Source organism: Passer montanus, unplaced genomic scaffold, assembly GCF_014805655.1.
Source record: "Passer montanus isolate IOZ18808 unplaced genomic scaffold, ASM1480565v1 scaffold43, whole genome shotgun sequence".
NCBI classification, from domain to species: Eukaryota; Metazoa; Chordata; class Aves; order Passeriformes; family Passeridae; genus Passer; species Passer montanus.
Window position 1 is genome coordinate 3501702 of NW_024369151.1, and position 13160 is coordinate 3514861.

Below are 13160 nucleotides of genomic sequence, written 5' to 3' on the forward strand. Positions count from 1 at the left end.
CCTCTGCTCCAGCAAGAGTCCTTCCTGTCAAACCTGCCACCCACAGCCACACCAGAAAAGACATTTAACAAAATCCTTCAAGAGCTGCTAGACCCTCCAAAAACATCTTCACCCTGGCAAGCTGCAGCACTGCCACAGTCCCCAGCCAGGCTGCAGTGACCAGTGATGGTGCAAATTCTTCGGCCAACACTATTAAACCACAGGGGGAAACAAAGAAACTCCTAGCAGGCTCTCAGTGCATAGTTCTCACTGCATATAAGAAGGAAAAGAGGGCCCTGATACTTTTTCTCATACTAAGATTGTTTCTCCCCACTGCTGGGAGCAGGAGTCGTGCTGGAGCTGGGCTGGGAGGGCAGATCACACAGAGCTGAGAGTTACCTTGAGGACATTTCCTCTGGACAAATTCTCCCTGGATAGCAAAAGGCAAAACTCCTGGAGCCCTTTACATTTCAGGCCCTTGCTTCAAAGCAAGAAGAAAACAGCAATTCCCACTGACATGGAAATAAAGAGTTTTTAAACTCATTTCACATGGGCAAAGTAATATATTTTCACCTCATCTCCTGCTTGGAAATGGTCAGTTTTAGCTGAAATCAGACATGCACACAAAGAAATACCACAAATCAGTCCACAGCAGACACCCAGCATGGAAACTGAAACCCCAGCATTTAAGAGTCTGGCAAGGTCATCAGCAACCGAGAACACGGCCTTGGACAGGGCTGTAGCTGTAAATTTTGAAAAGTTCATAACTCACTGCACTAAGGCAGATGAAAAGACAAACCTATTAAAAACATACACATGCTGAAGAGGTCAAAATGTCTTTACCTGTGTTTTGCTTCATCTTTGCTGCTCAGCTTATACGGGAAAACTTTCAGTCAAGTTTCTAGAAGTCAATATCACCTTGCTAATGACCTTGTTATCTGTCTGTACAGCATTGTCTTTGTGGACACATATGTAAAGAGTGTTTACAATTATTGGGTTTTTTTAACACTACAGGAGCTGGGATGTGCCTGCAGCTCCTCTAAGGTCAGCACTCACTGTATTGATTGAGAATCGTCTCCATGAAGGGAGAAAACCAGGCAATGGAGCACTCAGGATTGGAGATGCTGGGCTTGGCTCAGCCCAGGCAGGTGAAAATCCTATTTATGGCACAGGAGAACACCACTCTGCAGTGCCTGGCACACCCCTGGCCTCTGTTTGGTGCTGAAAGTGGTATTTCATCATCCAGATGATACATGAGATGCTCCTGGTGGGACACAACCTGTCGGAGCCTCTCAGTTCAGAGTACAGTCACAGATTAAACTTGGTGGTGTTCTGGCTCTTGGTTGACAGGCTGATGTCCCCGTGGTGGTGGCAGCTCCTTTCCACCCCTAAATCCCTTTCCCTTTCATGGTAACCCTCCCTGCTCACAGGAGAAGCTGAGGGAGAGACAATGCCCCAGCCCTCCATGAATATCCATCGTGCTCGAGCACATGGTGCCACAAGAGGATGGGGACACCTTTCCACAGAGGCAGCGCTAACCCCACACCAAACCATCCTCTCCAGGATAGGGACACGGCCCCCACGAGCTCCACTTCCTCCAGAGACGAAAGCTACAGCTCTGCCCAGCCCAGGCTGCCTGGAAAAACCTCCAGTGTGGAGAACCAAGGTTTGTGCTGAGGTGGCAGCAAGTTCCTCAGCAGTGGTGGATTTCAGCCTTCAGGAACCAGGATTTGTCCCTGCTTGTGGTGCCAAGGACAGCAAGAGAAGGAGAGGGAGAGGGAGCGAGAAAAAATCCTGCAGGAGAGAGGCTGGTGGAGACAAGGGGGAGAGACAAGCTGGAGTGAAGGGATGGAGGGAGCAGGACAGCCCATCAGAAGTGAGCAAGAAGGGGAAAGTGATGGAGCTGATGCAACACAAGGGATTCATGCAGAGAAAACGGGAGTGACTAAGAAATAGGTGCAGGGAAGGCAGAAAACACTGCTTTGTGTCCTGCTGGAGCAAGGATGGGAATGGTCTGGGATGGTTGTAGGGAGGAAGAGATGCAAGGGTCTACTGTCAAGAGAAGCTTACAGCTGAAACAACCAGACCCAGCTAAGGAGGGGGGTGGTAAGACAAGACAGCATGATCCCACCTGCTGCCCACCCCAGCACCTGTGGATGGCACAAAGTGACCTGTCCTGGCACGTGCTGCTCACTGCCAGCTCCTTAGTGCCTGCTCTGGCAGCATCCTCCTCCTCCCTGCAGCTGCCCAGAGCCCTGACCCTGTCACCTCTTATCCCAGCCCTGCCCTTGCACAGCTCCTTGGGGTGAGGGGAGACACACACACAGCACCTCACACAGGGACAGGCTCCCAGGGCATGCCCCTCCACCCCTGGGCGAGCAGGTGGAAGAGGAAGAGGAGGAGAGATGCAGGGAGCACAACCCCAGGGAATACTGCTGGGGTGTCTCTGGCGTGGTTGGGGTTTTGTTTGTTTGCTGCTTTCCCCAGCGCCTCAGCAGCAAGCACAATGCGGGCTGAGCTCCAGCTGCAGCTGATGGGGCCAGGGGAGCCGGGGAGGGAGGGAGGGAAGGAGGGAGGAAGGGAGGCTGCTGGTGGAACAGACTACAGCTCCTCAGGACAAGGAGGTGCCCCAAGCGAGCCCAGCAGTGTTGGTAGGATGGGGGGAACAGGTGAGGAGGAAGATGAGGAGGAGGAAGAAGGGGGGGTTTGCAGCCAGGCCCAGAGAGGCAGGGTGGCATTGTCACCTGGGCACAGGGCAATGCAGGGGACCTGGTGGTGAGCAAAGTCCATGGAAATCCTGCAGATCCTGCTGGGCTCCTCACTGTTATCCCCTCCCTGCTGGCTAACCTACCTCTTGTATCCCTACAAGAATGTCTTCTGGCAGATTGCTGCTGGGAAGCACATCTTTCTTGCCTGAAGGAAACCAGCTGTCCCACTGCTCTGCTGTACCTGCAGTGCCTCATGCCAGCACTGCCCTGGACATGCTGACAACAGCAGGCCAACCCAACCTCTGCACAAGAACTGCCCAGCGGGAAGAGCAGGCATGGGGGGAAAGAATACAGGAAGGAAACACAGTGGGAGAAAGGGAGCTTGAGGAAAAGACCCAGAAAGAGAGGAAAACTGAGGTGAGGAAGTCAGGCATGGCTTCATGCAAGGACCAAGAGGGCTGATAGATGGGAAAGCAGGAACCAGATCAAGAGGTAAGCAAGGAATAACTCCCCACAGACAGCACCCAGAAATTTGGGTACCGGGAGAAGCACGAGGACTCTTCTCCCCATGAATGTGAGAAGAGGATGAAGCATCATTCCTGGTGCTCACACCTCCACGTGCCAGGATTGTTTCCTGACCTGAAGCCCTCTGCAGCCCACCCACAGCTGCTGCATGCTGCCTCACTGGAGACATCCTAATCAGGTACAGACTCAGTGCCAACAAGTGACTTTAAGCAGGTCTGTCATTTCTGGGCTTGAGATTGGGGTCAGAGGGCTGCAGAGGGGGGTGGGAGTGGCAGTGAACTGAGAAAGTGGGAACTCAATCTCCACAGGATTAACACTGAAGCTCTTGCAGGAGCCCAACCCCAGGGACCGGTGACCTCCAGCCTGGCTGGTCTCTCCTGGAGTAACAGGGACCTCCTGTGGCTGTGGGACTGCCCCAAGGGGATGGTTCTTCCCTCCCTCTGCACCTTTGCAAAGCCAGGCTGGAGCCCTGGAGGACTTTGGCCACCTCCCATACAGATATGTCCTAGACCTTGGAGCCAGGAGTGAGGGACTGAGCTGGTGCTTGGCTCCTGAGACCTCACCACGGGACACATCCTGCACACCAGCATGGACACTGGGAATGACCATGGCCTTGGCAGTGCCTTGAACCTATTGAAGGCAGGGAAATGCAGGTCTGAGAGGGCTGTGGGCAGCAGGACCTGCCAGCTCCATCCCTGACACCATCCCACACATGAAAACACCAAAACACCCCCCTCGCTCCAGGGAACCTGCAGGAGGGGATCTGACAGGGGACTGAGTGAGGCCACAGAGTGGGGCTGGCCCATCACTCACCTCCCTGGTGTCGTTGTCCTGGATCAGAGCGTACAGAGGCACCACCCTGTTGATCTCCAGCAGAACCGGGGTCGGGCTGAGCTGCTCCTTGCCGGGCCGTCGGCACAGGTGGCAGGTGGAGGGGCAGCGCCCCTTCTCCTCGCAGTGAATCTCCACGCCCGAGATGAGGTGGTCGTCTGACAGCATCTGAGCTGTCAGCAGGCCTGACAGGTACGTGATGAAGGGCATGGATTTCAGCTCCTTCTTGTTCCCAAGCTCAGTTGTTTCTGGGTTAAGGAGAGGGAAGAAACCAAACAGTGTTAAAGAAAGCTCAGCTCAGGACTCTTCCCAAAGCCAAACTGTGCTGCAGCCAGGATTAATGCAGCTGCTGAAGGTGTAGGCCAGGTGGGAGCAGGAAAAAAAGAAAGGTCAAGGAGAGAAGGAGAAAAACGGGACTTGCAGGTCACTCCTTGGAAGTGTGAGCTTTCCCAGACAAGCACTCAGTCCAGCCCCACCTCTGTGACCTCACTCAGTCCTCTCTCAGATCTAAACTGACAAAACTGATTTTCTCTTTTCCAACTCACGTTCTTCTTTTTTCTAACTTGCATACCCACTTTCTGTGCTCCAAATAAGACAAAATCACCACAGTGTACCTTCCCTGCCAAAGAGAAAAATCCCCAAAGGGACCAGGCCAACAATCTGAATGCCCTTTATCCCCACCCTAACACCAGCCCCCTCTAGTCCTTGTCGTCCTCTGGTCACTCTTGTGGGTAACACATTATCCAGGGCACTGAAATGGATCCAAAGAGGCTGCAAAAGGACTACATGGAGGGATGGAGCCCTTTGGCAGTGGGGAAAGACAGGTATGAGAACAAACTCACTGCTTGGAGAATAGATGGAGACATTACAAAAACCAAACCGCCAGCACTGCTTTTAGGAAACATTCAGGCCTTTGAAACCCACTGGGAAACCTCCTGGTGGTCTTAAGCACAAGACAATAAACTTGGAGAACCTTTACCTTGTTCTGTGTTTGTCCAAAAACTTGCCAAGGCCAAGGGAAGTATCACACCTGAGCAAAGGAGACACGACTCCAATGTCTGCCCTGTGCACTTCCACTTAAATTCTTTGTCTATACCTGGATTGAACCAAGAAGGCCCAACTTTTATAACCTGGTGACAGACCTGCAGAAGAAAAGGCTTTCTTCATCTTATGGCTGTTGCCTCTAGCAACAAATTCCCAGTCCTGAGAGGAGCGGAAGAGGAGCAAGGGCTGTCTCAGCACGCTCGGCTTGCAGTGACATGCAGCTGATCTGGCAAGGCACAAGCCATTTGGAAATACAAGTAAACAGCATTCATTCATGACTCCCAGAGCCCTCGAGGGTAGGGACAGCCCTTCCCTGCTGTCTGGCTGTCAGGGAACACTTCTGTGCACAGGATCAAAGCTGTCACGGGGAGAAGGAGCAAATTCCAACCAACCCATGTTTTAGTGGAATAAAAGGGGAGCAGTTGCTCAGATAAATTAAAAGGAGGTTGTAGGGAGATGTTTCAACATCTAGGGAGACGCTGGTGTACACAGACATGGGAAACAGAGGTTGCAGCTGCTTCTTGGATAGATTATTTTCTAGAAGATCAGCTCCAGGCAACTCCAAGTCTCATAAGGGAAAGCCATGATGCCTTGAAAAACAGGGTAGCAGAAAAAGAAGGAATTTATAGGAGGATACCATGAGCCTCCTCTCATTTGTCAATAAGAGTAGCATCTTCTAACATCACTACTAAAGTATGTGTAGAAGAGAAAGGAGATAATTAAACTTCTGGGCTGCAAAGCTTCTTCACCAGAGCTGAAGCAGCTTTAAAAATCCTTCATGGAGAAGGAAGTTTTGGACCCATGCTTTAAGGAGGACATGAACACTGAAAAGACAGTGGAATCAGTTATCTTATGACTGGCAACGGGATATCAAACCTTCCTTCTGAATTACTGGCCTTATAGCTAAGAATTATAGATCACTATAATCCAACCAGTGGGGACAAAGCCATTTCAGGAGCAGCAGTGCTCAGGTGGAGCTGCACAGGGGAAGGCCCAGAGTTCTGAAAATGAGGTAAGGTAGAAAACTGTGAGCAGAACAGCTGCACTTCCCCAGCAGCCATGGGCTTAGTGACAGATTAACCACGAAGCTCGGTGATTCATGGCAGACCTGTGAGCAGAGCAGGCTCCATGGCTGAGGTGGAATTGGCTGTCTGCAGTTAATCCTCTTTAGAACAGATCCCTGCTGCACTGGGGAAAAGGATTCCTTTGCAGACTGACAAAGATCCCTGGTGTTCCCTTGTATGAGGGCTCTGGGTACAACTCCAAAGGAGGAAAATGAAATAGGATGTAGGTTAGCAGAGGGAAACTGGCTTCATTGTCAAATTGCCAGCTCTTATCCAAACACTTAGATGGCATCAGCACTGGATGGCAGTTCCTCGTAGCTTTTTGTGGGATGTGTTTGAGGTGCTTGCACACAGCCCTAACAAAATAATCTCCCATTTCTGCTATTGGAACCCATCTGGGAGCACCAGCAGCACAGACTGCTTGTAAGCCAGCTCCTCCAGAGCCAGAGAGAGGCAGTGAGGAGGAGATGCTCCTCATCTGCTTGCTCGGGTACCTCATCCCTAGAAAGCTGGAGGTTTCCTTGCTGGACACAGAACTTCCCTCTCATCCCACCCACATCCCCCTCCCACCACTCAGGGCATCTCACAGAAGAGGTTTTCAGATCTGAGAGGCATTTTCCCTCCAAAACACACACCTGCACCTGCCATTGCAACTATAACCTGAGAAGATGGGACTGGGGTCCCTCAATTTCCCTCTGTCCTACATCTGACATGAGTTTTGCTTCTCTGTTCAGCTCCCTGCATGCAAGGAGAGGGCTCAGCAGTGAATGAGAGAAGCCTTACAGCTCTTGTAGACTCAGCCTGGTTTTTATTACCTATAGAACAGGATAACCTCCCAGGACACTCCTGCAAAGCCTCTGCTTCACTCCTGGGGAAGAGCTTTGCAGGTGACTGCTGCCAGGACACTCCCAAGGTCCTTTTTGGGAAGAAGAGGAGACTCAGCTGCAGCAGTGAGGATACAGGGATCCTTTATCAGCCCCTGAATATGAACATGCTGTCAGTAACACTGCTGGCAACTCAGCTGAACCCTGGCAGCATCAGAGAGCAGAGAGCCTCAGATGCAATTGGACACATCACAACAACTTGTGGGAGTTTTCGTTTGTTTGTCTGAAATATGGATGTAAAAAATAACAAAAAAAAACCCCAAAAACAAACCCCAAACAAACAAACAACTACCACCACCACAAAAAAAAAAAAAAAAAAAAAAAAAAAAATAATTCTTTTTTTCCCAGCAGAATCTGCAACATTTTAATAGCGTTTTGCCCAGACATCAGCTCTGTGAGTTTGTACAGCTCAGAGCCACAGAGACACCAGCAGCAATAACCTGGGAACGCAAAGACTTTCCACATCGCTTGTGCATTGTCTCGGATTTTTTTCTTAAAAAAAAAAAAAAAAGCACAACAGAAAAGACACAAACATTGATGAACATTTAAAAACCTGTACATTGTAAAAAAACAAAACAAAAAATAAAAAATAACAAAAAAAAAACCAAAAACAAACCCCAAACAAACAAACAACTACCACCACCACAAAAAAAAAAAAAAAACAGCCTCATGCCAGGCATCAGGGCTTGTGTAAGAAAGGGAGGATGAGCAGAACAGAGTGTGCAGAGGAATGTTTGCCTGCTGGGGTGCCTGGCTCCATTTCTGAGCTCCACCAGGATTTTACAGGCCCACAGCACGAGGTGTGTGCCTGCACAAAGGGGTCCCTGCTCAGGATGCAGCAGTTGCTGATGTGGGAAAATGCTTCCAGCATTACCAGCAGCACCTCCTGGTGCCTGGACATGAGGGAGCAGGGTAACACCACTACTACAACAAAAACAACAGCACAATGCCTAATTTGTACTGGAGTGCTGTCCTGTCTTGAGAGCTCCCAGGAGAAGATGGGTTTCCTAGTGGCTCAGCATTTCATACAACACCTCTTCCAAAAGATCCCCAAGTCATCCCAAAACTGGGAACCATTCCACTTGCCACAAGAATGCAGCTATATCAGGGGTAGGATGTGATATCTCCTGAAGAGCAGAAATGCTTGGAACAAGGACAGGAGAAGGCTCTCCAGCTGGAGTTGTAGAGAGAAGAGTGGGAACAGACCCAGGTAGGGATTCCTACAGGCTCAGCAGGTTAACCCCACCAACACCAACAGGCTGCTCAGCTGGGCTTGATTTAGGACCTGGGATTTGCATTTTATGCAAGGAAGAGGGAATTCTGGTCCACCTTCCCCATCAGCAGCCTTCACTGGACAGACCTAGTGCCACCACAGGTGGGACAGTGGGGACTTGTGGCCAGGACACACCCACTGACACAGGCTGCCTGTTTATCACCTGGTGGAATACAACCCTTTTTTTGCTGGCAAATCCATCCAAAGGGAGTTAGAAAGGAAATCAATAGATGTGTTTGCCTGGGATTTCTCCTGCACTGAGATATTGTCACTGCAGTGGCCACCAGGTCTGTGAAGAGCTTGGACAGATTTAATGCTGCCCAGTGTTAGAGATGGGCAAACAGTGGTGGGGCTGCGAGGAAGGCGTGGACACAGTGTCCAGGGGAGTCAGTCTGGCACATCCATCCATGTGTGTGGGAAGGATGGGACAGGACAAGAGGAATGGCTGGCACAGAGCAAGGTAAAATCAATAGATGTGTTTGCCTGGGAATTTCTCCTGCACCGAGATGTTGTCACTGCAGTGGCCACCAGGTCTGTGAAGAGCTTGGACAGATTTAATGCTGCCCACTGTTAGAGATGGGCAAACAGTGGTGGGGCTGCGAGGAAGGCGTGGACACAGTGTCCAGGGGAGTCAGTCTGGCACATCCATCCATGTGTGTGGGAAGGATGGGACAGGACAAGAGGAATGGCTGGCACAGAGCAAGGTTAGATGGGATATCAGGAAGAAAATTCTTTCCAATGAGGGTGGGCAGGCCCTGGCATAGGGAGCACAGAGCAGCTGTGGCTGCCCCTGGATCCCTGGCAGTGCCCAAGGCCAGGCTGGACAGGGCTGGGAGCAGCCTGGGATGGTGGAAGGTGAACCTGCCCATGGCAGGGGGTGGAACGAGATGGGCTTTGAGGTCCCTCCCAGTCCAAATCATTCTAGGATGAGGGGGAAACACCACCCCAGCCAAACCACCAAACAACCACCAACACCCCAGTCCCGGAGCTCAGCGTGAGTTGGGCAAGGGATTACTCCCGAGGAACCGCTGGGCGACTTTTGGGACTCGCGGCACGGATGCCAGGTGGGGATGCCATTCCCACGCGCTCAGCGTGGCGGGGGTGGCGGGGTGCAGGCGCGGAGCTCCGGCGGGCGCTGCGCGGACCCTCCCGCGGGGCAGCCCCGGCCGCGCCGCTCCGCGGGGCCCTGCTGCCCTCTCGTGGCACCGCGGCGGGACGGCGCTGGGATCCCGGCGTGCGGCACACCGCCCGGGCTTGGGAACACCGTCCCGGCTTTGGGAACACCGTCCGGGCTTGGGGACACCGGCCCGGCTTTGGGAACACCGTCCCGGCTTTGGGAACACCGTCCCAGCTCTGGGAACACCGTCTTGGCTTTGGGAACATCATCCCAGGATGTGGCACACCATCCTGGCTTTGGGAACACCGTCCGGCTTTGGGAACACTGTCCGAGCTTGGGAACACCGTCCCGGCTTTGGGAACACCGTCCGGGCTTGGGAACACCGTCCCGGCTTTGGGAACACCGCCCGGGCTTTGGGAACATCATCTTGGCTTTGGGAACATCATCCCAGGATGTGGCACACCATCCCGGCTTTGGGAACATCATCCCAGGATGTTGCACACCATCCCGACTTTGGGAACACCACCCCGGCTTTGGGAACGTCTTCCCAGCATGCAGCACACCATCCCAGCTTTGGGAACTCCATCCCGGTGTGCAGCACACCATCCCGGCTTTGGTCCCGGCTTTGGGAACACTGTCCTGGCTTTGGGAACACCATCCCGGGTGGGCACACCGTCCCGGCTTTGGGAACACTGTCCTGGCTTTGGGAACACTGTCCCGGCTTTGGGAACGCCATCCCGGCTTTGGGAACATCATCCCAGCATGGGCACACCATCCCGGCATACACACCATCCCCCACATCCCGCCGCCCTCACCCCGTGACCCCTCCATGCCACCTGCAGGATCTCATCCTGCCATCCTCACCCCAGCCTCAGGGAGGGGAGTGTGGCACATAGAATGTGTAACATCCCCTGGGTGTCAGTGCTTGATGAACTCCCGAGAGCGAGGCTCCATGACCCCTTTTAATCTCCTGTTTATAGAATGCGAAGGGACTAGAGTGGACCTTAAAGATCATCCTGTTCCAAGCCCGTGCCATGGGATGGGATGTCTCCTGTTAGACCATGTTCCTCCAAGCCCCATCCAACCTTGCTCTGAGCACATCCAGGGATGGAGCAGCCACAACTTCCCTGGGCAACCTGTGCCAGTGCCCCACCATCCTCACAATAAAAAAAACTTCTCAATATCTAATCTAAATTTCCCTGTTTCAATTAGTACTCAAAACTCTTTGTCCTGTCACCACAGTTGCTGGGGAAGAGTACCTTTATATCCACACAGCCTCTGCCCCTCCTCAAACCCCCTCCCCCTGAAGATGCTGTGCCCACTGCTCCCAGCTGATTAACCAAACTCAATTAAACACAATCCTGATGTCCAACACCAAGGTGTGAACAGTGAGCTGCATCACCATGCTTGTGACTGGCGGCACATGTGACCCCTGGCCTGCCACAGCCTCACTGCCCTGGGGATGATCCCAAAGGTATCCCCTTGGGAAGGCTGACCCAGAACAGAGACTGGACAGGACACTGAAGCAACACAGAATGTGAAAAATAGAAAAGCTAAACCTGAAGCATCACCAGCAAAGACAACCTGGCGGCAGATCATTTCTTCTGCCTGCAGGCTGGACAGGCAGGATCTCACCTCAGCTTCAAATGAGACATTTACAAACTTATTAAGGATAAAAGAGCTCCTAGAGACCTCTGATAACCCCCTGTAAAAGGGGATTTCAAAAGTATCCCCTGTAGCACAGCTTTGACAAAGGAACTTTGGCAGTGTGACCGGGTCCTGGGCTGCACAACCTTCCCATCCTTCCTGTCATGTAGGGTCCCCATACTCACACATGATTGATAACATCATCAGCTGGTCATTGTCACCTCTAATTAAATCCAGAGAGTCTTTTGTTTTCTCCCCAGGATGCATTGAAAGATTATTTCCTATTTCTACCATTGTTTTTTCCTCACCCTGTTCATTTTCAGGTGTGGGTGGCCTCACAAGATCTGCCAGACCACCCTGCTTTCAATGTTTACATCCATTTTTCTTCCCCATGTATCAGGGACTGAAAGAGCATTTCCCTGGTGAGGCCAGGAACTGGGAGTGAACCCTGTGTCCCCTCCCTGGGCACAGCAACACCCCCAGGGAGCCACTGGGGCTTGAAACAGAGGATTCAGTTTAAAAAAAAAAAAAAAAAAAGAGAGGAAGAAATCTCACTTGTTTTGTTCTGCAACTCTGCCACCCTGGCCAGGCTTTGCATGTACTCCTGCTGCCTCTGAGTGCACCCACTGCCCACACTGCTGATCCCTGCAGCTCCAGGGATGTAGATCCCTTCCAAATGAACTATTCTTTTCTAAACAAAGTGGAAAAACCCCCAAGAGCAGAAGGTGGCCAGGCTTGCTGCATTGTGCAAGCGCCTCCTTCGGCGCAGGCCGGAGCAGGCCGGAGCAGGTGAGCAGTGGAAAAGCGCTGCAGGCAGAGAGGCCACATGGAGGGATTTTGGAAAATGGTTAAACTGAGGGCCTGCTCTTCCCCAGGCACTGCATTCCTGCCAGGCCGAGCCTCCAGAGCTGCAGCTGCATGGGGCTGAGCACGAGATGCGGCCTGTGGCACGGGGGGTGAAGGACACGGCTGCCATGGCTGCCCCGATCCCAGAGGAACCCCAAGCCCTGGCAGGCCTCAGTCCACCCTTCAGCCCCACACGCTCACAGCAGAGGGGTCTCTCTGCCATCCCTAAAGCAGCTTCATGACGTCCAAGCGAAAATGGGGCTGGGATTGGGGTCGGTGCTTCAGTGTGAAAAATGTCTATTTTATGATTGGCTTTTTGCAAGTATTAAAATGAATATTGCATGTGTACGTTAGAAGGTTATGCTGTATTAATTTTCGTAAATATAGTTTTAGGTTATAACATAATGTTAAAATAGAAACTGTGCTATGCAAGATATTTGTTTAAGAAAGGACTCGCACTAGATAGGAGCCACAGGACACCTAAATCTTTCAGAGGAAGGCCCCCAAGTGATTGACGTTTTTCACATTCAGGAAACACGGGGCAGGGCCCAGCCATAGGCCAGAGGCCAAACCCCTGCCTGTGGCTGCCACTGCCAGGCTGCAGCCTCTGCCCACAGCTGCACCCAAAACCAGTCCTTTGTGTCCTGGAGCCCAGGGGCTGCCCCGAGGCACGGTGTGAAACGAGAAACACTCGTTTTCAGCAGGTGATGCAAAACCCACCACACACGCAGGGTCCTGCCGGGGAAAGGGAAGGGGAGAGAAAAAGGGAAGAGGGGAGGGGGGAAAGGGGAAGGGAATGGGAAAAGAAATGAGAAGGGAATGCAAGGCAAGGGAAATGGAAAAGGAAGGGAAAGAAGAGTAGAGAAAGGAGAAGGAAAGGGAAGGGGAAGGGGAAGGGGAAGGGGAACAAAAAGACCACACGTAATCAAAAATAAAAAATAATAATAAAAAACAAGACCAAAAAAAAAAAAAAAAAAAACAAAACAAAAAAAAAACCAACAAAAAAATCCGAAAATACGTTCCTTCCCTTTTATTACTTTTAACCTTTCCTTTCACAGCCATCCGCAGCACAGGCCCGGCAGACCGAGCTGCACCGTGCCGGTGTCGCGGTCCCCTCGGTGTCCCCCGGTGTCCCCCCATCCCACCGCCAGCCGCCGCACGCCCGGACTACACCTCCCGGCAGGCCCCGCGGGCGCGCTCACGTGACGCGCGGCGCGCGGCGCACGCCGGGAGCGGCGCGGC

General features: G+C 52.2%; 1 protein-coding gene across 5 annotated transcripts in view; it reads right to left on the reverse strand.

The window, feature by feature from the left end:
* ASTN2 (astrotactin 2) overlaps nucleotides 1–13160 on the reverse strand; it is a 323200-nt gene that overhangs the window by 88945 nt on the left and 221095 nt on the right. For all 5 annotated transcript variants that reach the window (XM_039720164.1, XM_039720165.1, XM_039720167.1 and 2 more), the window contains one exon: nucleotides 4026–4291. In XM_039720164.1, the coding sequence (XP_039576098.1) occupies nucleotides 4026–4291 (266 nt within the window). The remainder of the gene's footprint in view (nucleotides 1–4025; nucleotides 4292–13160) is intronic.